This window comes from Antedon bifida, chromosome 9, assembly GCF_963402885.1.
Source record: "Antedon bifida chromosome 9, ecAntBifi1.1, whole genome shotgun sequence".
NCBI lineage: Eukaryota > Metazoa > Echinodermata > Crinoidea > Comatulida > Antedonidae > Antedon > Antedon bifida.
This window is the reverse complement of record NC_136234.1, coordinates 11,548,942-11,576,599: the sequence shown is the minus strand read 5'-3', so window position 1 is coordinate 11,576,599 and position 27,658 is coordinate 11,548,942. Positions and strand designations below refer to the sequence as shown.

Genomic DNA, 27,658 nt, shown 5'->3' with positions numbered 1-27,658 from the left:
CTTAGTAATATTACTTGGAATATTTACCGTCAGCACATGTGAATGACTGTAGTTATAATGGTGAGGTATGCATGGGCGTTGCCGTCCACCTGAGGGCGTGGCGCATGGGCGATACCACTGTCTTGGAGGGGAGTTCATGAATAAAATTTTACTTTTCGGTTATGTTCTCCCCTTGAAGGGGAAAAGGCCTATGTCGGTTCATCCAGGTAAGCTATCACTCATAGGCCACCAACACCACTATTGGTTTGTGTATTTTACCACCTTGTGTTTGTTTAATGTGATGTTTATGTGTAACACTGTACAGTCAAATCTATTGAGCAAACGGTATCCGTGAAGGATTTTTCTGTTGTTTTTGTTATGTAGTATAAACTGTCTCTCTTTCCCAATATTGGACACGTTTGGGCTAACATGTCTGGTTTCCTAGAAAGTTTAGTATTCGAAATGTGTTAAACTGCAAACATGAATTTGGGACCTTCAGGTTTTGTGAGAGTTTCCAGTTTTTGGAGAGTTCGGTATTGAAAGTGTCTGTATTCCAATACTATGTTAATAGATCTTTGGTGATCTGACATTCTGGTATGAATTTCCAGTGAGAAAAGGGCTGTAGAAAAAGTGTTTAAAAAATGAAAGTAATAATGCCATTTACTTTGATTGTGATTATATTTTCACTTAATAAAGCTTTGTTTTTGACTTTGTGGAAATAAACTTTACATTTTTTCCCCTCAAACCCAGAGTGCTGAATGTATTCCGTCACTGGGTAGATCATCATTACTATGACTTTGAACGAGATCCTTCACTTCAAGAGAAGCATGCAGAGTTTATAAAGGATATAAAGGAGAAGGCAATGCGCAAGTGGGTTGAATCAATAAAGAAGATTGTGGAACGTAGAATGGAGGTATACATGTTTAATAAATAAAAAATAGCCCATCATCCTACGAATAACAAAATTTTATTTATTTATTATGTATTACAACACACCAATAAAGTATATCCTTGCCTTTTTATTGCTTTATTCTGTATCACATGGCATTGGTTATTTCATTCCATGGTAAAGTTCTATTCAATGGTCAGCTCATCAAAATGATGTTATACAATAGGCTTGTGAATAATGCGTGACCAGAAACCAGCCTATAGAGAGTGCGCCGTCTATGCTCTGCCAAGCTTTGACATTTGATTCAAAATGGAAGCAGCAAATTTAAAACTAAACAAAATGATTGGATGAGTGGTTTTTTTTCGGAGTGTAATTTTTTTTATTGAAACGTTTAATTTTGTTTTTTTTCTCCTGTAGCCAAATGACTTGCCTCGTGAGATTACATTTGATAGGGAACCTCCTCCAATTGAATGGCATCTTACTCGCAATTCTGATGAATTCGGACTCATGCAGGTAAATACTAACTTTTAGCTTTTGAATATTCAACATAAAATAATGCCATTAATTCTTAGTATTTATAGCTCACAAAAACCAGCCCCAATATTTTATATTTGTGTGTGCTCTTAAGTCGTACTAAGTCTAGTCTAAATATGTATGTATTTGAATTTTTGTCAAATTAAGTATGTCAAGTAAGGTTAAATTTCTCGAAGAGATGCTATATTATTCTGTCACAACAACAACACCTTTCTACTGTGTTTTGAAATATTTAAGTATTTTCTATTTTAATTTGCTTGATTGTTTCTATACACTATGTACTTATCTTACAGTTGCACCCCATTGAGATAGCTCGGCAGTTAACGCTGCTTGAGTCTGACCTCTATCGAGCTGTCAGACCATCAGAACTTGTAGGTACTGTTTGGATGAAGAAAGATAAAGAAGTTACATCTCCCAACCTCTTGAAGATGATAAGGCACTCTAACATGGTAAGTTATTTACCAAACCTCATCTTTCACTTGTTTTGTTCCCTATGCAAATGTATTATAATGTTGTGGTTTCGTCCTTGTCCATTTCTTTGTTTTGTAGTTATGTGTGCATTCTCGTCATCTTATCTACAATGATGCAAAGCTCTTTTTTCGGGTCTGGTGGATACAGACCTAAAGCCATCAGGGGATAATTTGTATTCTCTAGACCATTAATAATTCTATGGACTGTATTTGTTATCAACTTGTATCGGACGATTGCCACAACCTCATGTGGCAAGGCAAATGTGTATCCTGTTCCTTTGTTTGGTCACCTAGGTAGGGGTCCGGGACCGCGACAGAACGAGAACGGATGTGGACCCTCCAAAGAAATTGGATTTTATTTGTCGGGCATTTGTATGATTTGTTTTATTTTTTTGAATGCGCCTTGAGCACTCTTGAGTGGTATGTGCGCTATAAAAATCCTATTATTATTTATTATTATTATTGTGTAATTCCACTAAATTAATTAAACTAAGAGTAAAATAAAGGATCTCCCTAGTGAATGTGAATTACCAAAAATGACATATTAATATAGAGCTTTTTCAGGGGAGTAGACATTACACTTTTGATGATATAGTGCACATCAATTACCAGCTCTAAACATTGTATATAACAGAGGTCCCAAGTTCCCCGATTTTTAATGCAGATCTATCCGAAAATTGGTTATTTCCCCCTGAAAATCTGGAAGTTTAGACCTAGAGATTTTTCGGAGATTTTTCATCTAAAATAATTGAAATTCAACAATATTTTCAACAAAAAAAAACAAACATGTTATTTCAAAACTAACACTCCTGGCACTGTTTATAATGACGCCCAGTATTTAAACAAAGGCATTTATTATGGCTTTGTTTCACGAATTAACTGCCAAGCCAATACACATGTGACATTTTATTGTTGTTGTATTGATATGTCACATGCAACAATATGTGTCAATAGAGAGTCGGGCGGTGTCTACCCACGAGGTAAAGGACTTTACTATAAAACAATTTTATACATGCAAATGCAAAATTAATTATCGTAGGCCTTATAGGTGGCTAGGCTATACCACCCTGGAAAGACATTATTGATTGTTTATTATTATAGTAATATTAAATTTGGTATTGGATATCTCAGATGATGTACGCTCGAGATTTTTTCTATAACTTTATATTAGCTTATATAACACTTTCTATATAATTTTAAATGATTATAGTATGCCCTCTATTTTTTACCTGATTTATCTGATATAAGAAGAAACCCTTGCTTAGGATTTATATTTGTGGAAGCCTTGATTCAGACGTGAACTCATGCCACTGCTATGGTTTGGGTTAATGCCACCCCTGCCTTAATCGCTCAAACATATCAAGTAAAATTAATGAAGTTCTGGAGTTGTAGCTTGATGGTTAAGGTGCTCAGCTACCAATTCAAGGGTACTGGGTTCAAATCTCATCACATGTGGATTTTTTTTCAAATCCACTCCCAAAGCCAAAGACTGTTTATGAAGATCATCTTATGTATACGTTTGTCATGTAACTGGTATTTTACCTTTAAGAAGGATAGTGAATAAATTCGCTTATAGTTGGTCTGATACTAAGTGCCTTAATATAATATAAAAGTTATTCTTTACATAGTGTAATTGTACAGTATACTATATTTCAAATAATTCATATTTTAATTATTATTATTTTTTTTTTCTGTGTTAGTTTATCTATTGGATAGAACACTGTATCGTGGAAGCAGAGAATTTTGAAGAAAGAGTTGCTGTAGTGAGCAGAATTATTGAAATTCTTCAGGTAAGAAATCTAGTCTAAAGGATAAGGGATCATGTCAAAATGATTCTATCGTAATCATAAGTTATGACATATGATATGGAGTTCATAACAGCAATTAATATTCTGGACAGCAATTTGACCTCGCGTGATACTTTATTGCTTGTCAGATCCGTAAGATCATAAAAAAATATGTACACAGGCAAGTGGTAACGTTAAAGGGTAAATGGAAAACAAAAATGTAGAATCTATGTTATTTCTTATGACCATTTACACAAAATGTGGAGTGGATGGGTCGTCGGGATGGATACGTTGGATAAGCTACACTGTTTTATTCCTACCATTACCGCTCGTCTGTATAAATTGGTATTTAGACAATCTTGGCTAATTTGACGGCTCTCTCGGGTAAAATCTATTATTGGTGGTGACAATTGTATGCTGTATAGTCCGTGGGAGGTCTTTTGTTATCCAATGAGAAGCATTCTATATTCAATTCACAGATTGCAACCCCCTGCTTGCAATGATTTCAATGCAAATAGAAATGTGTTATAATACAATATTGTGTGTATACCGTAAATCTTCTAATAGTAACCCACACTCTAATAGTAACCCCCCTTCTAATAGTAACCCACCTGATGTTGTGTTTTGAGTTCATAAAATAAAGTTCAACCAAATTTGTTTATTCGTACTGTTTTATTATTTTGTTATGAGTTGCTGACCGGAAAAGTTGGGGGTGGGTTACTATTTTCAGGTGTCTAATTTAAGATTAGTAATAGTAACCCACTACTCTAATAGTAAACCCCCTTCTAATAGTAACCCACCCTAAAAGCAATCAAAGAATAATAACACAGGGTTACAATTAGAAGATTTACGGTATGCATGTCGTGGGGCGTTTATTTGAGGGAAAAAATAAAGACTGTAGTGTTGTATTCGAGAAGGGAGTTTATTCAAAGAGGGGTGTTTTTTTTAAAATAAATGTGGTAGTTATTTTTAAAATTTTTATTTTAAAGGTCTTGCAAGAGTTGAATAATTTCAATGGAGTTATGGAAATAGCCAGTGCAATGTCATCAGCACCTATCCATCGTTTGGAGCATACAATCAGGGTAAGAGACACTTTTATTTTTATTTAAAAAGAAAAGGACAAAAAAAATATTCCAACCAACAAAATTAGGAAGCTCAGCCGCATAAATGTGACCATGCCCATGCACGACTATACTCAAATGAGGTTTATGCTGAATATAGCAAAGTGATCAATGATGATGAAGCTTCAAATAGATTTTTAGTTGTGTAAAGTAATGTATGTGTCGCAATTTATTTACAAATGTTGTCCACTGTCAATTATGTACTACATACACATTACTTGAAAAGTAAGCTGCTTTCAAACCATTTATATGAACACAGATGATCTTGTGTTTATAAGATTCCATTTATAATCTTTATTTCTCTGTCATTGAAAACCTAACAAATCATAGATATTTACTAAAATATTTGAAAGTCATTGATAATTTGACTTTCTTAATATAAGGTCATGAATTTAAAAAAAAACATATAATAAGATGAAGAAAAGTTGGTTTTATCACTTTGCTATGACACTCTAACCTGGCTAAAGGTCATGGAATGTCATGGAGATTAACTGTGGTAGATAAAATGTTGGTTTTGAGTGGATTTAACATTAAATATAATATTTCAAACCATCTTTTTTTTAAAGGAGTTAACACCAAAGAAAAAGCAAATATTGGAGGAGGCACAAGAGCTGACTACAAACCATTACAAGAAATACACAGAAAGACTGCGTTCAATAAATCCGCCATGTGTGCCTTTCTTTGGTAAATATTAGATTTTGATTATAAAGAATAATATTTTAAGTCAGTCTCCTGTTAAGGCACCATCTCACCTGACTGTTTTGAATATGAAAAAATGCATGTCAAAACTGTATAAATTTATTTGGCATGACCAGGCCGATGCCTGAGATTTTTTTCCAATAACCAAGTCTATAACCAAGTTATTTTAATGTACAATGAATTCTTGTATAGCACCATTCCAACAACTAAATCATTGCTCATGGCACTGTCGACACAGATGTTAGACTTTTCAACTACAATCTTCTCTCATAAGGGTCACATCATGTCAGTGCAGCCAATATGTATTATCTTTCCACAATGCAATTTAAAAACAAAAAACTTAAGCTCTGTCTACACTATCAAACTTTGTTATGTGCCATATAGGGACACAATGATGTCAAATTTGGGCACATCACCCTTTTTTTCCAAACTAGTTTTGATAGTGTAGATAGAAATTTAGATGTGATAACATTTTTTTTTTGTGCCTATAGGAATGTATTTAACGAACATTCTAAAGACAGAGGAGGGTAACCCAGACTTTTTGCCAGACTCTTTTGATCTAATCAACTTTAGTAAGAGACGGCGAGTTGCTGAGATCACAGCTGAGATCCAGCAGTACCAGAACCAACCGTACTGTCTCATAGTTGAGAAAAATATCAGGGTAATGCTTTAAGTGTTTTTGTCTATCTTGTGCTTTCATTTATTATATATTTTTGTTGGACGCACCTTCAAAATGTGAAGTGTGCCACTGTTACAAAAGTGAAGTTCCAAAATAAATTTTTATTATTATTAATATAGATTGGCTAGAGCTAAATAAAGCTAAATAATTTTAGAGATTTTTATACATTCATAATCTGCATTTGATAACCTTTAAAATGACGGGGTTGTTTAATTTTTATACCTGTATTCTTTCAAGTGAAAACATACTAATCACCTTCTAGCTCAGGAAAGCTTCATTTTGAGAAAATCAAGTTAAGAGACTTTGATTAGTTGGGCCTCTATCTTATCCCGCTGACCAACATTACAAGACATGCCATTATCTCCTCTGAGCTTCTGTTGAGATGCCATGCGTCAAGTGATAAACATGTTTATATTAAATGTATATATTATATTGTTTTGCAGCAATTTTTTGAGAATTTAAATCCACTAAGGAATAAGACAGAGGCAGAATTTGAACAATATATATATGAGAAATCACTAGAAATTGAACCCAGGAATACAAATAATAGGCTTCCAAAACATGTAAGTAAAATTAAGGTAATAATAGTAATATCTAGCATCTTAATTAATAATAATAATAATTAATAAGATTTGTTAAGCGCACATATCCACTTTAGCATAACAATATACATTCTGACAATTTCAGCCAAGAAAGACAACATATCCTCTGAAATCACCTGGCATAAAGCCCAGTAGAGGGCATATAGATGGTCCAAAGACAACACCAACACAGGGCAAAAACCAGTCCATGCAAGTAAGTGTTCAGCCTCCTAACATTGTTATCACTGGACCAGGAGTAATAAAGATTTTACAACTTAATCACAAGTGTGATATCAATTGCTTCTACTACTTTCACACATGATTTTCATTGCTGTTGGATGCGATCGTATCTCACAAACAGATCACAATACCATGCACTTCTCAATAGGGTATACAGTGTAACTGTATAAGTATTTTTACAAAAGCCTACCTCTTCTGCTTTCTTCATTGTCACTTTTGTGGTATTGCTATGCTTGTTACAGATTTGTATTTTTTAATAACTTGTTTTCATTGTTTTATTACAGAGAATATATAATGAAACAACTAATTTATCATGTCCAAGAGGACAGCGAGATACACCGTCATCACCTCACACACCAACATCTCCAACGTCTGTGGCTTTTGATCCTTCAAGCGTACATGCTTTTGTTGACATTCCAGGTCAGTTGATTTTAATGTGTTTGCATGTACAATAGATAGATTCAATATTAATTACATTTAAATTTCTTATAAATTGATTCATGTCTGTCACATAGCCGCAACTACAGCTCTTTCAGACATGTAAATTATTTGAACCACCAGTGTAAAAGTAATATAATAATAACGTTTGGCAAAACAATTCTTTTCTTCCTAAATCCCAACCAAAAAATTTCCTACAAAAGAAAAAGAACCCAACCCAATTCTCAAGCAATATTCAACCTCTTACAGTATCCCCAAACTTCCCAATCCTTCCAGACAAAATTTTAACTCCCAGACGTCCCCCCCCCCAACCCCCTGACTCTTATGGCAGCCCCTGCATCTAGTATCTACCTCAGACGTATTGGCTCATGCCTTTCCTCTGGTCAAGGTGGGCACTGGACGAGAGAAGCCCTTGATGAATGTTAGGACCCAATCAAGGTGCTTTAAACAGTCCTGGCTTTGTTTGTATCAAACCTGTTAGTGGCGGTAATTATCGCTGTTGGTTTCGATTGAATAAAATAAAAAATAAAAAAAATAAAATACATAAATTTATTTAATGAAACAAAGTAGATAATACACCTATTTTTTATTTATTCAGTAAACAGTAGAAGCCAAGTTGGACACACGCTAAACACTGAACATATTCCACCGCCGATTCCACCAAGACCATCAAGGAATCAGCCATTGCCACCATTACCCCCAAAACCCACCTCCAACAGACAACCGCCAGCTGTGCCCCCGAAGACTTCAAACACAAACGGAATTCCACAATTGCCCCCAAAGACATATATACATTCAAGAGGGACAGTTAAAAAGCTGCCCCAACCTATTCAACCAGCCAATCAGAATTTCAGAAATCTTCCTTCATCTCCTGAAACAGAACAATCAAACATTCCAAACGAACCTTCCTCCGCCAACAGAGGCTGGCAAACGTCATTTTGCGCACAACCGGAAACGCACGAGAACTTTCCAATGAATTTATTGGCTGGCATGCCACAAATGTCGCACAGTCAATATCACGTGCATCATTCACCTTCAGCACACAGGTCACCCTCAGGGACACATATGTCCATACAAATGACTGGACATTATAACAATGAGGGTAGTGACAGAAGAGGATATTTCCACGGACCTCCAACAGATAATGATAGAACTCCTGGTCCAGGTGTTTGACCATACTACGCATACTGATAACCTACTTTAAATAAAGTTTGCAGACGTTCCTATAAGAATGTGTAATTTACTATTATATTCAACGACGTAGCAACTTCATGCTTGGACCCAGCTACATTGTTGTTTCTTGTGTTATATGCAAATAAATTTTCACGCTATCAACACGATTTTGTGACGCAAGCTGTTTTGGTACAGTAGCGAACTGCAGCACTGTTATCTTGCAACCTTTATTCAATCTACTGCAAACGAGAGAGGAATGGAAACGATTGTGTTGAATGATCCTGAATATTATTGCTGCTATTAGACAGAATGAGGATACTAACTACTTGGTTGTGAAATTGCGAAAGATTCTTATATAACAGTTTAATTTAATTTTTTTTGCTCTTGTGCAATAATGTAACACAAATTACCCAATCATTACCTAGAATAGAGAAAGAACAAAAAGATAGGCCATGGAAATCACTCGCATTTTTTATATAAATAATAATAAAATAGTTCATATTTATTCACTACTTTAATAATTATTATATTTGTAAAATTAATTTAAACATGATATGCGAGGCAGTTCTTGGTTGTAACATAATAGACACAACGATCTCTGGAAAACCTATGTTTCTAATCGATTCTTAGTAAAAAATTAAATTTTTAAATATATTGTTGATTGATCTGTGTTCTTAAGATAAAAAATTACATTCCCAACATTTCTTTTAACAATTCTTACTTAATTCCTTCCAGTGGGGACTGTTCTATACAAATATGTGACTATTTTTTTATTAGATGTGTGATATATATGCAGATTTGTAATCGCTGCATGTTATGGTATATTGAATCGATTCAATTGCAGAGTCGATTGGTATTTCAAGATCATGCAAAGTAATAATAAGCAAATAATGCTGAAAATTGTTTTAATGTTTATATTGAGAATTATACTGAACTCTCTTTTTGTGAACTCACAGGTGAACTAGGTCAAAACTGAAATCATGAGGTTAATTTTAATTTTTCTTTTTTTCAATTTACACGGTACTACACATATATCCAGTGATTATTTTTGGTAGAATAGCTTACGCTTTTTGTGCATGGCTGGTAATATTTGACTTTGATATTTTCAAAGCTACTGTAAAACACTTGAATCTTAAAACCATAAACACTGAAAAAGTAGAATCTAATAAATATAATGAAACCAAATGAATTATAGTCATTAAAGTATGAACTAAACAAAATATGGTGGTGAACATTGTGGTGCCTAATTTTCACACTTTTTCTGGAGTTCAGTTTAAATGTACTGTAGATATGTTGGTATTCATGCTTTGCTTTCAATTCCAAGTCTTTGGTCCAAATCCTATTCCTCTTCCAAGTGTTGTAATATGAGAATTTCTATTTAACCGTATAATACATATATCCAATTCAAACTAGGGGTGGTTAGTTTTAAACAAAATAACTAAAATATATTCAAGAAGATAACATATCTGTTATATAGTCTATTGAATGCCAAATGTACATTTGGACGACCATTTTGTCTTCACTTGACAGTCAAAGTCTATGGAATGCCAAACATGCATTTGAAGGCCTTCACATGTGTGTATGTTGGTTTTCCACTGTTAATCAACAAGAAATCTGAAACTATTTAATAGAGTTGTGTTAGTCAGTATGACTGACTGGATGGTTGGAAGAGTAAAGTTTACTGATATGCAGTTAGGAAACTATATGACACCTGTTTTAAAAGAACATAAGCCTACAAAATTGTTATATTGCCAAAGCACAAAGTGGAAACAAAATAGCTTAACACATAATACCCTAGTCTATTACATGCCTATACCTGGATAACCCAACAATGGCCTCTCTCTCTCTGAAGACAAGAAATACAATTATGAAAAAACTTTTATATAACACCCACTATTGGATAATGAATTAGTCCATCAAATAGCTCTTATTCTGCTAACACCGCCTATAGCCTTCTCTTTAAGCTTCCCCCTTGGAAAGACAGTTTTCTTTTAAATTGCATGTCTGAGTGATTTTTATATATTTTGGCCCAGTAGTAGTTTTGTTTTATTTTTTTCATTAACACAAAATTGGCAAAACTATAAGAAGAAAAAAATGATCCTACTGAGCCTAATCTGAATCTGTATTGATACTGTGCTTGGACAAGATAACAATTGCTATTCATGCCGATATTTTTTATTAGAAATTAATATTTAGCTATACAGTGTGCTTGTTAATGTGAGGTATGGACATCGAAGCATTACAGAGCAGTAATTATTTTACTATAGGTGAATTTTTCTTAATACTATCAATAAATTTGGTTTTCATTTTTATAGTAAACTCTTATTACATTATTATTAATTTGTTATTATCCCTACAATATAGCTATTGTATTAAACTGTCTTGTGAAGACAAATGCATTTATATTTCACTCTTAAGTTATTATTATTTTTAACGGTGTTGGTCTTTAAATTGATCACGGTACAGTATGTATTGTTGCAAAGATTTAATTATATTCCAGGAGAAGGAGAAATATATGTTTTAACACTGTGATCAATGCTATTTATGGCACACCCTTTTTAAGGCACTTTCACACCTGCACCCGGCAAATAACATTAGGTCCCAATGTTTCATGACGCATCTTGCGCCAATCTTTTTACTTGATATGCATGTGGCGCGTCTTGAAAACAAAAAGTTGTTAATTCTGTACATGCAATCTGATTGGAGCAGCAGCCAGATGGGAGCAGGTGTAAAGGTTTCTTTATGGGGAAATGTTGAGTTACAAAGGTGTAGAGGGTTCTGTAATCAAATTTCTTTTTGCAAAATGAGGGTGACATTTTAAAACTGCAGACATCAATTCCTGTGAAATGCAAGTTTTTTTTTAAGAGTACACTAGGACGATAAATAGATAAATGTACATTTTTTTTGCATAAAAAAAAGAAATTAGAAATGTTTTCATCCTAGAACTAAAGGACAGCATTTATGTTGTCTTTGATGAAAATAAGATTTTAAAATCTAATCAAATGACATCATGATCAATAAGAACAAAAAATATTATTGCTCGTACTAATCATGACATCCTTTGATTGAATGCAGCATGAATGGTATGGTTAATATCCTATAATAGTTTTAGGAAGAAAACTTTTTTTATGTAAGAAAAATATATATATATTTATATCTAGTTATCGTCAATAGTTATTTTTCTAGTGTAATGTTATGCTAATGTCCAAAGGAACAGGGTACTGTTTCCCAACATACTGCCAACTTCACCACAAAAACTTCAGACTTGTTAGTTTTTTTTAATTAACCTGTTACCTGTTTGTAGTATTCTATGCAATCTGTGAAATACATTACTTCAGCAATTTCCATATAAATACTGCAGTAATTTTAGCACTTAACTTTATGTATTGTTTCAATGCCTGTCCTTAAATTGTTTACATTTTCTTTAAGCCTGTTATTGTGCTGTAACCTAATGTCTATAGCCATAATGTTTAACTTACCCTTTTTAAATGGTAACCTTTATTGCAAGTCCACAACATTTTTTACTGATACCCTAACTTATTTATCCACTAAATCTTTACGTACAAACCACTTTTTAATTTTTTAGTGTCCCATGTATTGGATTACGATTTTTTATTGTTATTTTATATTCTGATCTTTATTACCAAATTACTGCAGACATTTTGTCATAGAAACTTAGTTTTTACCTCAAATAATCATGATTAAGAGTTCTCTTATTTTAATTATTGTTTATAATTTGTATTTGTACAACTATTACTGCATCATATGTTGTATCCTATAAAATGTTTTGCATTATGGGTTTCTAAATCCAAATTATACTTTTAGTTTCCATTAATATGATTTTGGACCTGTCATTCGCTCCTTTATAAATGTTTCACTGATTTATGGGACCACATCAAGGGAATTTCTCTTTCATTAAAACCTAGGGCTAATGCAGTCTACCATTTGATTTCTGGTATTGCACCATGAAATAAGATTGATATCTTGTAAAGGCCGAATCAGTAGTGTGAACCTAACCTTAAGATTGTCACAAGACATCAAATAAATATGATCAAGAGGGTGTAAGTATAGAAAAACTGTATCTTAAACCTCATTCACACTGAATTTTATTTGGTAAAACTGTCAGGCAATGCTTTTTACAACTTCCTTTCTGTCAACTTACCTCAATTATACCTTGCTCAGAAAGAATGACTGAGCTAGTCTAATCCATATACTGAAGTCTAGTATTTTCACCATACCACATTGTGCCCTCAATTGTTGATTTTATAACTCTATTAGTTTGCCTGACTGTGGCTATCAAACAGACAATTCCAAATGACAAGAAGCTGTGGCCACCAGTTTAAACTGGTTTCAACCTGTTCAATCTAATACATAGCCACTTGACTTCTCTCCAACCATGGACCTATAATTTAGATTACATCTAATTTATAGGTCCATGCTCCAACCAAGGCAATGTTGTTTGATAATCTTCCAACAAGGGGTTTGCTTCCCTTTCTGCGCCATTATATCAGTGGCTACGGCCTAGGTAAGTTTTACCGAAGGAAGTACAGTGTAAAGAAGGCATTTAATTGTTGGCAAATGGTATTTTTTGAGTGATTAAAACACTGGTATGGTAGTTTCCACTAAAGCAATAATTCAATATGTTTGTAATAATACAATGCAGTGCTCATAGTTTAAATGTTAAGTTCTGTATAGAAAATTAAATTTGTGGTAATAAGTTGACTATAAATCAATCACAAAGGAAGAATACAACAATATAGAAATATTTTTAATGAATTTGTACAGTTAGTACCCTGCTTGCATACTGTAGTAGTTTTATCCTCTAATTTGTGATATAGATTATTTGTACACATTAAATCACTGATGAACTAAGTATTAACACCTAAAACATGTAAGGTGTATTTTCGAATATTATTGACTTTCTTTGTTAGTGTCTTGACCTCGCTTTGTTTTATACTTTGTTATACTGTACATTTAAAATTTGTTATATTTAGTTTGTTTTCAGTTTCAGTTAAAAAATCAGTATTATCGGATTTCTATTTTGATATGTATTTCCAGAAATTGAATTACCATTTTATTAAATGTGTTTGGCCTTGTCTAATGAAAACAAATTCAACTTAAAATACTATTATTACTACTACTACCACTACCACTGGCTCAAACAATATTTTACTGTGCATTATCAATTTTAATCTGTACACTATCATGTCTACAATATAATGTTCTTTACACAACTATGCATCACCAGGCAAATACTGTATTTGAGCATGTTGGTGTGCATAGTATATGTACTGTTGGTCGCCATGGCCAGTACACATACTATGCCAAGGCCTTGTATACTGTATGTAATGGTGCCTAGTAGGGCATGTACTGTATGCTCAGTACACATTGTAGAGTGTACTGTATGCTGTCATGACCAGTACATGTACTGGATGCTGCAATGCTCATTACATGTACTGCAATCTCAGTGCATGTATGCTGCCATGCCCAGTATGTGTACTGTATGCTGTTATGACTACTACATGTGTACTGCCATGCCCAGTATGTGTACTGTATGCTGTTATGACAACTACATGTGTACTGCCATGCCCAGTATGTGTACTGTATGCTGTTATGACAACTACATGTGTACTGCCATGCCCAGTATGTGTACTGTATGCTGTTATGACAACTACATGTGTACTGCCATGCCCAGTATGTGTACTGTATGCTGTTATGACTACTACATGTGTACTGCCATGCCCAGTATGTGTACTGTATGCTGTTATGACTACTACATGTGTACTGCCATGTCCAGTATGTGTACTGTATGCTGTTATGACTACTACATGTGTACTGCCATGCCCAGTATGTGTACTGTATGCTGTTATGACTACTACATGTGTACTGCCATGTCCAGTATGTGTACTGTATGCTGTTATGACTACTACATGTGTACTGCCATGCCCAGTATGTGTACTGTATGCTGTTATGACAACTACATGTGTACTGCCATGCCCAGTACTCTACGCAACCATGTCCATTTAATGTAATGTATGCTACCATGCCCATTTCATGTACTGTACTATATGCAACCATGCCCATTCTATGTACTGTACTGTACTGTGTGCAACCATGTCCATTTAATGTAATGTATGCAACCATGCCCATTTTATGTACTGCATGCAACCTGTATGCAACTATGTCCATTCCATTCACTGTATTCAACCATGCCTATTTAATGTACTGGTACTGTTATGCCCATTTCATGTACTGTATGCAACCCTGTTCATTGTATTTGTACTGTATGCAACCCTGAATGCACTGAATGCCACAGTTCCCACTTCATGTACTCTAAAGTTTCTAAATCACTAGCCTCATTTCATGTACTGCATGCAACCGTTACAGTACCATGTACACTTCATGTAATGTACAATGCAAAATGTGTAAAGACATGCCCAGTATATGGACAACGTAATACCAATCCAGTACATGGCTGTTTACAGTAGGCCTACATTTACTGTTTACAGTATAGAAATCTGTATAATGCACAGTATGTATGTTTACAAATTTGAACTAAATACTGTAATATGTCAAACAGTGGAAGTGCAGCATGTACACGTTGTAGTACAGTTTTATGTTTTGCCTGCTGGGGATCCTATGCTAATCGAATATAGTAGTACAGTAGTAGTAATATCACATGTCTTTATAAAACTACATTATATGTGTCTTTTGGTTAATAATTTCTTTTGGGTATCTACAGCTTTAACATTTAGCTTTTTTGTCACATGCTATGCAGTTCTTGGGTTTAGATTTCAATGTGTACCACTCTTTTGATTTGAAGGAAAATAAGGAACGAAATGTAACCATGAGTTATCAGCGGTGCTTAGGAAGTCTGCTTTATATATGTATCTATTTCCTACAACTTGCTTAGTTTGGTATCAATATAAACATTCCCTTATGTATAAATACTGTAGCATACACAACCCTTACACAGTACCTTTGCACATGGCCTTAGATTCATAAAATCGTTGTATTCTCCATTACTTAACAATAACAATATTTTTATTATATATGTATTTACGACCAGACAAAATAATATTATTTTTGATAGTTTTACTATAGAATGCGAAGTTGGTTACATGCTGAACCACGGGTGCCCAAGTATAATAATTATTATTGTATTATTATTATTGTATTGCAAACCACAGTATATTCTCAAACAATCCATTTGTGCAGTGTACATTTTCAACTGCTTAAAATTATGATCATACATTTAAAACGGGAAAAAATGATGTGAGTTAGAAAACGTTTATTAATCACATGCATGGGACGATGTCTAAAATGATGACAATATCATAGTGACAGGTTAATCTGTGACACCAGAATAATTGCCACTGGTTTGACAGAATAGGTTTTATCCTATATGTTGTAATTTCAGTATCAACGTACAGTATAGTATGTGATATGTCTAGCTACTAGTTTATTGAACTGGGATAATTACTATTTGTACAGAGATAGGGTCATTCGTGTTTATTAATTAAAAATATTAACACAATTTATTTATAGAATGTTATTTTTTGTACTTGTCTTACGGCTGCTGCTCACTTGGATTATAACGATCGGCGATAAAAAAACCCCATACATTTTCCTTACATTAAATTACATTCAGCTCTGTCTAAAGTGTGATGTGCTCAAATAGGTAGTGATGTGACATCATTTCCATATATGGGCACATCACATTTTTTGTTACATAACATTACATTCATTTTAGAACTATAAGATAACCCTATGCTGTCTTGTGATAAAATATGGGTTTTTTTTATCCAATTAAATGACGTCATGAACAATAAAATCGTTTATCGTCAGGATAGTGTTGGTCTTACTAATCATGACGTCATTTTATTTGACGTGTGAAAATATTCTTTTCATCAAAGGCAGCATAAACTGTTATCCGTAGAATGAAACGTTTCTAACTACGTTTGTTTGTAGGAAAATGCATATTTTATCAAATTATTGTCGACGCTTACGTTCAAAGCGTTGATTGGTTGTTACCATTGCATTAGATAGGTCTTAATTTATGTACAGGTGCTGTAGAACAATGTTTGTATCTGGTATTCAATATTTTCCTAATGTATGCTAATGACAGACTATTGCGTCAGAATGACCAATGAACACATGTCGTTTCGACAGTTAATTCTAATATTGGCATCAATGGCAGATAATGAATAAACATGGTATTCTACAAAAGACCAATTACAGGCTGTTTCTGATTTATCCTAACTTCAGAAAATAAATTAATATTTCTTCCATCCCTAATCATCAGATTCTATGATTTATTATTATTTACACGTATTTTTTTCAGCTCGTGATATATGTAGGATTTCTCTGATGAAAACAATTATGAAGCACGCAGGCGGTTACTGAAGCATCATTGAAGCTGTGACATTCGAAAGGCCCGCCTAGAGGTTACTGAAGCATCATTGAAGCTGTGACATTTGAAAAGCCCGCCTGGCGGTTACTGAAGCATCATTATAGCTGTGACATTCGAAAGGCCCGCCTAGAGGTTACTGAAGCATCATTGAAGCTGTGACATTCGAAAGGCCCGCCTAGAGGTTCAATTATCAAGTACCATTTTGTACAACAAACGGTGTGCAGTAGAGTCGGTGTGCAGTACTGGTCTTAAGGGTCTTTCACACCTGTTCCGGCACGGTTTTAGTCCGGCGCCGGTTCCAATCAAGTTCGCATCCGGCGTCAGGTTCATCTAGGTCGTGCCCACAAATGGTTCTCGAATGCACAGTAATTCCAGCGAGAAAAAAACTGGAGATACCGCAGGACTATAATACATTGCATTTACAGAAACGAATAAATAGACACAATGATTTATGTAGTAAACTAAAATTAGAACCCTTGAATCCTTGCAATTCAAATGGCGATCAAAAGTGGTTAATACCTATTTACATTATTGTACAGCATTGCAATACTTTTTATGTTTATTCTCCAATGGCCCATAAATTTACCTACTTGTGTTAAACCATGAAGGTAAGCATATACCTCTATGGTTAAACCAAATAATTTGGAATGTTCCATTCATCACAAATCAATACATTTGTATAAACGTATATTAAATCTATCGAAATAGTATTTCTTTAAAAAAATCAGTCTTCAACATTATGATGCTGTACTTGAGCTGTTCAACCGGTTTTCAGCTATTAACAAAAAGTATCGTAGAAGGAGATAGGAAAATGCGAAGCATCCTTGTATTATTGTGAACGGGTATCTTTGAAGATAGACATCCATTCGTTTTAATTGTCAATAACTAATTATCTAACTCAATTTAATTAGTATACAGGGTTACATCAGGTGGTTAAAATCAGTACGGAAAGTACGAACCAACTTCGAGTAAACATTCTAGAAGTAACGCGCGATTTACCGAATTTTGCCCTTACGTAAATTTATATATATAGATACCACACCTTAGAATTGGGCCTCATAAGCCCTTTTATGAAGAAGAATCACATAAAAGTAACAAATAAATCCTTTAAATTGATGCTTTTACAGACATGTTTCTCGCATACCGTTCACGAATTTAGCATACTCAAAGTTCAATATATTTGTTTATATTGAGCGCCAAAAGAGCAACTATAATAGAGGGTTAAAAACTCAGTGGAATGCGTCCTCTTTTAATGCATCTATTATTGAAATGCACGTTTAATTTAAATATATTTTGTCAATTAAAATGCTGGAACATGTTACTGCTAATAATGTGCTGTTTTCAATTATCAACCGACCCAAATCTCACTACCTAGCCTAAGACTAAGAGGAATATTATTTAGATCATTGAGGTATAAACCTACAGTACATGTAATATGACGATGAATTTGTCGATTTGTATTCTTAAAAGTTACCGAAATGTACAGTATCAACAGTAACATTTTTGTTGTTTTGACATTGAAAAATATATTAAAATTGAACTTGAGTTTCTTTTGACGCTCCAAAGAAACAACATTGAACATGGAGTATGCGACTCCACTTCGCCTTCCTTTCTTTCTTTATATTCGTTCGAAGTGAATCCCTCATACGATTGAATTTGGCCTTAACTTGATCACCTATTATATTAATATATAAATATACAATGCACAAATAAAACAAACTAGGTCTAGGGCAGGCTCCTTTCTACTCTGCTCATTCTATCTAGGCCTAACTAGCTAGTAGGGTGCATATTATTTATTTTATTTTTAATTCCTAGACTATTTATTATTATTTATTGACAAGAGAAGGCCTATCTAGGCCTATTTATATTATCATTGGCATCCATTACTAGCAGGCCATTCGGCCTAGCCTATATAACCGTTTGAGTGTTGGTACATGGACTTGTGTGTAGATAACAGTCTGCAAATAATCGAAAATGTAGATATGGAGAGCATGAAATTGGTCCTAAAACAGATCCCTGAGAACACCATTTATAATAAGTTTTAACAGGACCTTATGAGTAGAGTTAAATGTTACGTACTTAAATAACATTTTCCGACATACCTTTGTTCCGCCATGTTAGTACAAGGATAAATATTTAGCAGCCTTGAACAGAAACAGGTGTTCGTGCTGACGAACATTTCATATTTGTAAATATAAAACAAATTAGCTTTTGACCTATTATCACGATTTGTACTGTAAATGCGAGATAAATTTGACGAAATTTATATAAATTGCAGTTTTAAAAGTTATCATCCGCTCTGTAATTTAGTTCAAATTTGTCGCCGTCAAATTTCGTTTTGCCATGCGAAACAGATTTTCACTGGCTTACAGAAACGCACAAATATTTGTAACGTATTCGTTTCCGTTATCCTATTCGTAATGGTGAAAACCCTCCCTATTACTAAGTTAGCGCGTATGAGTTACTGTATTATCAATTCAGTTTCAGACAGGCAGTTCACATACAATAGTTACGATTGTTTTATTTTATTTTACTAACGCCTGTTTACATTAGTGAACATTCATGATTTCTGATTGGTTGGATACTTTTTTAGGTTAAAATGCCAATACGCATGCACAGTAGTGCCACTTTTACGCATGCGTATTGATATTGACATCTTAAAAACTGCGATGAATTCTAGATCGTTGAGGTTATCCAAGGTGACCTGATCTCAAGGTGGAAGCCTAATTGAATCTTATCAACATCAGTTATATTGTCACTCTTATTCCTTTCTATGTCGTATAGTTAATTGTTTACTTTTCAGTCTCATTAGTTCTTCATTCACTCTTTAACCATGTCTCATCGAAGAGGTCTGTAGATAGGTTTCATTTCACAACTAATTCATTCAACATTTTGTTTGAAGTTCTTTGTATATTGTCTAATCGAACGAGGTTGTTTGAAATTGTATCACTGAAATATTACGACAGCTTATTTTCTCTAGTAACATTGTACATACACGTATTCTCTATTATTTGGAGTCCTGTTTAGACATTTTAAAATTATACTCGAAGTCGTTAGAGAGTTTCTATACAGGTTTTTTGTTATAGGTTGTAAATGAATTGACTTTGTAGTTTTGGATGATTGTGTGCAAAATACGATTTGATGACAACTCCATCAGTAACCCACGACGTCTGGATGAATGAAGCATGCGAAATTCTCAATACGGAACGTTTCTATAACTACGCATCACCAATTCTCTACGGATTTTGTGTAATCGCTTTCTTTCTGAACATCTTCGTTTTAATTCTGATGATAATATTCTCTTCTAAAAGGCTCCGAAAGAAGCAAAACGTTTTTGTAAGTTTAATTGCATTAACCGACGCAATTAATCCTATGTTAAAGGTAGAGAATTCAAGAAAGAGGAAGCATTGAAACTAAAAGAAAGTTTAAAGATTTCAAGGTAAGGACGAGGGATAAGAAGATCTCCTTTAGTAATTTACCTAATGATGGTAATCATTTTAATATCAGGATTTCTGCTTTTAATGGGAAGTTTATTCAATCTGTAATAGTTCTTAAAATATTCTTTGTGTAATGTATATACTAATTAGAAAAATCTAAATTGTCACTGCTCGTTGGTTCGACTTAATTAATTTTGAACTGCGCGTGTGTGCGCATGCGTGTGGTGAGTCCAAACTAATAGTAAAACTTAACACGTAAACATTATCAGCAACTTAAGTTGAACTAATATTTCTGAATGTTTACAAACGAGCAAACCTGATGACAGCCGGTTACGTTTTCAAACCGTCATACATCAACTACGGTAATTATTTCAATATTTTTTAAGTCCTTTGTATATTTGGTTAATCGAATGAGATTGTTTGCAATTGTATCATCACTCCAATACTGTGACAGTATCAAAAAGCTAATAAGAGAACTGAGATCTAGCGAAAAAAATAATGCTCCTGCACATTTTAAGGATAAAACATAGCTTGGAAGTTGGTGAGCGGTTAAGGCAGGAGCGAGGTATACAATCGTCACAGGATCAAGGCACTCCTCGACCATTGTTCTGGTTGTTCTTCTCGGATAAGGTCTTAAAACTCATGTCATCTTTCGGAAAAGTAGGGGGTTACATCCGGCAGCAATGTTGGTACTACACCGTGGTAACTCGTTTGTACCTTCTACCAAATTTACGCTACGCACATTACGGAATCCGGATCCAGAATTCGTTAAATGACTAGTAATTCTGTAGAAAACTCTTAAATTGTAAAATCTCGTTCGTGATAAGCTATTGGCAAAAAAATTTAATTATTGAAGATCCAAGGTTACCAAAACTTTGTCTCGGACATGGGCTGAGGACGGGATAAGCTGCTGGGACCCTTTCGTATTAAGAATATTCTCGTAATCTATGGTTTTATTATATCTGGAATTTAGATGTAACATATACAAAGGGTTTATAAGATACGACACAGCTTTGCAAAAGGAACGAGAAAATAGCTTACAAAATCTCCGCTTGCGTTTTTATGATATAGTTATGAATTATTTTGATACAGAAGAACTCACACTGTCTATGGTCTGAATTTTAGAATTAATTCTACATAATGTGAAGCGATTTTCTGTTGTATTTATATAGGTGAATTCCTTGCAGTTTTGGATGTGTACAAAATACGATGTGATGGTAAAATGACAACTATACCACCAATATACGTTTGGATGGATGAAACATCTGCGATTCTCAGAACGGAACGTTTCTATATTTACGCATTACCAATTCTCTACGTATTTTGTATAATCACTTTCCTTGCGAACATCTTTGTTTTAATTCTGATTATTTCTTCTAAAAAGCTTCGAAAAAAGCAAAACGTTTTTGTAAGTTTACTTGCATTAACGGACGCATTTAATCCTATGTTAACAATAGTAGCAAAAATTTTATTGTTGAACAAACATGATGGTTATTTCTATCTATTCAAAGTATTTAATGGAACATATTTTGTATCAATATGTTCGATTTCTTGTATCGCTATTGATCGCTACATCGCACTCGTTTGGGCACCGATGAAATACCATCTTATTGTCACCAAGAAAACCTGCACAATTGCCGTTTTAATGGTCATAACAATTTATTGTATATTATTTATTTATTTCTCACAATATACGTAACCAATATAATTGTATCCATAGTGTTGTTGGTGTATATGTTTATAAACACAATTTTATACATAACGATTTACTTAAGTATTCGTAGGAACAGCAAGCGCAATCAGTTGCCAAGACTAACTTCTACAAAAATGTTGACGACATTTTGTATCATTGTAGGCGTGTTTATTTTAACATGTGCACCTTTATGTGTAAACAACTTAATTGTCGTTTTAAAGGGCGGTAGTAATACTGATTTCAAGAAAGCTGTATTTACAATATATATATATATATATATTATTGTTTGTTAATGATAAATTCTATTGCGAATCCTTTCATTTACTGGTTTCGACTTACTAATTTTAGAAAAGCGTTAGGGGATATTTGGTGCTTTAATAATTGCTTTAACTACACCTACCAAACTTACGAATATCCTTAATGTTTGCGATGAGACAATGACGAAAGTAAAGTATTTCCGCATCACATTACCTAATTGTAAACATTGTGACACGTGGTTGAAATAATCTACGTTAATATATGTTTATTAGTTAATCCACCAATCACTATCGCTTATTCTTGTTGCAGTCGTTTGCTTATTTGTTAGAGCAGGCAGGTTTTAACAATATTGCAGTATACTGTGACTTGGAAGAAACTCTCGCTAAAAATCTTTCCAAAAAACTTAAACCAAAAGTAAAAATAAAAAAGAGCCAGCAATATACAAGATCAAGCATATGAGCTGTTTAAAACCGATCGGTTCTTCATTTACGCATTACCAATCCTCTATACATTTTGTATTTTTGCATTTTTCACCAATGGATTTGTCCTGACTTTGATTATAATTTCTAAAATACTTCATAAAATACAGAATGTCTTTATAAGTCTACTGGCTTTTGCTGATGCTACGGGCTATCTCTTCTGGTTCTGTTCTCTTACGTATTTGTATTGCTAAAACATCATGGTTATTGGATCCTATGGACTTATATGAATGCTGTAATGTTGATATAAATATGTTCAATCTCTTGTATTGCTATTGATCGCTATATCGCACTTGTTTGGGCTCCGATGAAATACCATGTTATTGTCAATAAGAAGACATGCTCATTAGCCGTTATAGTTATAATAGTAAGCCAGATGTTATTAGTATTTGTTTTGGGTTATGTCCTATATGCCTGACTATTGTTACATCTTTGTACTTGATAGTAAACGCAGCTATTTATATTCTAATTTACAAAAGCATTCGAAAACACAGAAGAAATATTCCAGTTTCAACGCAAAGTGTAGACACATCTCGAAAGATGTTAGCAACGTTTTGTATAATAGTTGGTGTGCTAACTCTAACATGTGGACCAATTTGTTTACACAATATCATCAAGATTTTGTATGGGTTTTCTAGTGAATCGAATAAGGAAAATATTCTAACGCTTTATATATATCATTGCTTGTTAGTGATTAACTCTCTTGCAAACCCGATTATTTACTGGTTTCGCCTTTCTGAGTTTAGAAGAGCAGTGAAAGAAATAACTCACGTTTGCAGTAAGTGACAATTTGACAAGAAGTTGACTTAAACTAAGGATTCAATCTCTACTTATTTTTAGTGATATACCTTACATTCAAAAAATCATACCAATAGCTGTTTTGTTTCATCTCATAATACTTTGCACTTGCGTTTGCTAGTGTCACGCTTGCGCGGTAACGTCATGTCTTTCTGTTGTGTCATTATTATTATACTTCGTTGTAATTGAGATGTATTTGACAGAATGACAGATACTTTGAAAATGAACTTAGATGATCAAGATACGTTTGTGTCTAACCTCAAGTCGTAAGATGGTGTGTTCTTGTTTTAAAAGTGTAGGATGTGACGTATAGTTAATGCGAAATGCAATATATATAATCCAGTATTGTTTTAAAGAAAAAAAAAAAAAAAAAAGCATATATTTAAACCACATGTTGTTCAAAGACGGACAAGATTTTCTTCATTGCTTCTATAAAAAAATGACTAGTAGACCAAACCAATTAACGGTTTAGATATTACGATCATTAGGGAAATCGACCAAACTATCAGGTTTGGGAGCAAAAGAAAGGCATGTACTTGTCTATATATTTTTGATTTTATACATAATAACTAGTGTTTAAAAATTGTCTATTATTATATTCATAAACTTACTGTTAAAACAAATTGTTATGTTTAATTCATTACAGAATAAATATTTTACAGAAAAGCAATGTATAATTTGATAGTATGTTTTACTGATACACTTAAAAAAAGTTGGTTGTAGCTTAATGCTATTAGCCTTCCATATTGTTATTATCAAAGTATAATTATTCCTAATAACAAGATATTAAAAACAATTATGATTTTGTTATTTGATGTTATTAAACAAGAATCACATGTAATTAACCGTGTTAACTGTTAATACGAACACAATTATTGCATTGTTTTTAACCGCCTTTTAAAAGTTCATTGTCATCCGCAAACTGTAAACGTTTCTTCAATTAATCTTAAATCGGTCTGTTTCTTTAACCGATTTTAAAAAAAGTTTATTTAAAATTCAGTTAGCCGAAACCGATACATGTTCCTTTCAACTAACATTAAACAAATTGTTTCTTTAACAAACTTTTTAAATTCTGTAACCAGTAATTGTTTCTTCAACCAATATTTAAACAATTCGTTTCTTTAGAGTCTTTTTTTTTATTTAGTAAGCCAAAACCACGACAGTTAATGTTTCTTTCCAACCTATCTAGCCTAATACAATTTGTTTCTATGTTTCTTTCAAATAATTTTGTTTATAGAACAAATAAAGGCCTTCTTAAGTTCAGTAAGGGGGAACCACTCCAGTAAATGTTTCTTCAACCCATCTAACACAAACTGTTTCTATGTTTCTTTCAACTAATCTTAGAACAAACCATTTCTTCAAACGCATTTTCAAATTTAGTTACCAGTAAACGTTTCTTTCAAGCATGCTTTAAACAACCCGTTCTTTCAAAGGCCTTTTTAAATTCAGTAAGCCGGCGGAACTAGTAAACGTTTCTTGCAAGCATTCTTTAAACAACCCGTTCCTTCAAACGCCTTTTTAAACTCAGTGAGCTGGCGGAACTAGTAAACGTTTCTTTCAAGCATGCTTTAAACAAACTGTTTCTTTAAACGCCTTTTTAAATTTAGTAAGCCGGAACCAGTAAAATATAGGATTCGCAAGATAAATTATGGTCAGCATGCAGTAAGTAAAATACATTTGAAGCATAGACCCCAATGTTACTTTAAATATAGGCCATATAAAGATATTTAAAATATTCACCAAAGAAGCGAGTCCAACTGTGAAAATGAACATACATACCATAATAGAAAAAGTTTTCAATATCATTTTGGACTCTTCTACTCGGTGTGTCGACCGAGAGATACTGTTTCTACAGTTGGAAACACTTCTGTAAATTGTGATATACAGAAACATGGTCAACATGATGTAAAAAAGCACACCAAAAACAAAACATGGTTCACATAAAATGAATAAGCACATCGTACTGACATAAACTAGGTGACTTACGAACAAAATGATAACGGTTATCGTACAAGTCTTCTTTGTGACAATAAGATGATATTTCATCGGTGTCCAAACGAGTGCGATGTAGCGATCGATAGCGATAAAAGCAACCGCACAAATTGATATAAAGATAAATGACTGCGATACTGCAAACACCAAACAGTAATATCTGATCTTGAGCGGCATCAGTGTAAAGACCAGAATGTTAAAAACAGAGCTCAATACATCAGAGAACGCTAGCAAAATTATGAAAACATTCTGTTTCTTTCTCAGATTTTTCTAAAATAATTAACGCCATTACAGTGATGTTCATTACACAAGCAAGCGCACAAAACACGTAATAAATTGGTAGCGCGTAAATGAAGACTTGTTCTTCTTGAATGATTTTTTTGGCATCATACATTCACTTGAGTGTGATCACATCGTCTGTAAATCGAAGAATATCTTTCGTCTGCTGTCATTTCAGTTGTAATATTTACCATAATTGTTTTTACACCGACAATTTACAATTGTTGAAAACCTGTATAACAATATCAGCAATTTGTACTAAGGTATTCCTGATTAATAATTAACTTCAATAGTAATAATATTCGCATAACAAGTTTGTCTTAAACCTTCGGAATAAGGAAACGTTGATCACAGGACTGTATGCATATATTTTAATGAATGACGAAAATCAGTTTTATGTAAATTACAATTAGATATTGCCAAAATAATTATTGACATCAATCAATTTGACATGTTATAATTGAACTTAATTAATCGGTCGGTCGAAAATGTTTAAATATTACTTAAGATATTAAAGATGTATTGACCCTTAAAACATGAAAATGATGAAACAAAATCACTTAAAAAAAGTTATTCACTTTATAGAAAAGCGAATGAAATTAAATTACATTTGAATTTTACAAGTAAATAATTATTAATTTAAAAAAAATTTCATATTCAACAACAATGAAAATATATTTTTCAGGAGGACAATAGGTTATAGTAACAGCTAAAATAAATATCAAAACAGTGATTAGTTATTGAAATATACATTCCTGCTCAAAAATATACTACCTTTTAGCGTTTAAAATGATAAATTCGCCAGCAATTATAAGCTTAACTTTGATTGAGGAAAACTATGAATACACGTAGATAATTATTAGCGTGCACATCGGTTTATTATGATTACATATTAATCAACTCGATCACTTTTTCGCAATTTCCCTTTATTATAGAATGTGCTATGAGTCTTACCTACGCAACGAATCTTAAAAATTAACTAATTCTAAAACATTTTTTTTTTCATAACCAGAACGGAAATAAACATGTTTAATTGGTGATTGTTTGGGGCCGGCTATCCTGGTAAAAATCTTTACGTCAATTGTCTAACTGTTCTTTTAAAAACCTGTACTTGAATGATAATCTTTGTTTTCTGCTATTAATAGAAGGTTATAAGGAACCTTTTTAACTAACATTTATATTTCTAATTCTAATAAATAGGCCTAAATATAAATATAATAAATATATACTATTTCTATTCATTTTTCTATGCATATTATTTTTCATTACTATTTTTTACATTACAGTCATATGTGGAGTTTGGAAATATTATATTTCTTTTTCCACAGATACAACAATAATGTTATGTACATTTTACAATATTGTTTATAATAGTATGTAAACTGCATACATTGAGCGTTAACTAACAATTTGATCACAATTTATAATAATATACAATCAAACATTTATGTTTTTTATCTAAGAAATCTAAGTTAATGGTCAGTAATTATTAAAAAAAAAAAAAAAAAAAAATTACAGTGATGCACAATTTGATTAAATAAAGTAACTATACAAGAGTGTAAAATGTAACTAATTTGATTAAATATACTAACTATGCAAATAAAAAAAATGATAGTGAAAAGTGTAATGTAGGAACGTATTTATAGTTATAATATATATATATATAAAATAAATGTTCGTTTACATTCCTTCTTTCGATTACAACAATTCTTCACAACT

The 27,658-nt window shown here is 33.0% G+C and overlaps 2 protein-coding genes across 2 annotated transcripts in view; one reads left to right on the top strand and one right to left on the bottom strand.

The window, feature by feature from the left end:
• LOC144852742 (son of sevenless homolog 1-like) overlaps positions 1-16,131 on the top strand; it is a 51,750-nt gene extending 35,619 nt beyond the window's left edge. The window contains exons 16-26 of the mRNA XM_078710706.1: positions 730-892; positions 1,286-1,381; positions 1,696-1,851; positions 3,573-3,662; positions 4,649-4,741; positions 5,347-5,464; positions 5,971-6,140; positions 6,602-6,721; positions 6,846-6,953; positions 7,264-7,399; positions 8,016-16,131. Of these exons, the coding sequence (XP_078566832.1) occupies positions 730-892; positions 1,286-1,381; positions 1,696-1,851; positions 3,573-3,662; positions 4,649-4,741; positions 5,347-5,464; positions 5,971-6,140; positions 6,602-6,721; positions 6,846-6,953; positions 7,264-7,399; positions 8,016-8,590 (1,825 nt within the window). The 3' untranslated portion in view covers positions 8,591-16,131. The remainder of the gene's footprint in view (positions 1-729; positions 893-1,285; positions 1,382-1,695; positions 1,852-3,572; positions 3,663-4,648; positions 4,742-5,346; positions 5,465-5,970; positions 6,141-6,601; positions 6,722-6,845; positions 6,954-7,263; positions 7,400-8,015) is intronic.
• LOC144852740 (SRA stem-loop-interacting RNA-binding protein, mitochondrial-like) overlaps positions 1-27,658 on the bottom strand; it is a 204,474-nt gene that overhangs the window by 123,683 nt on the left and 53,133 nt on the right. The window lies entirely within an intron of this gene.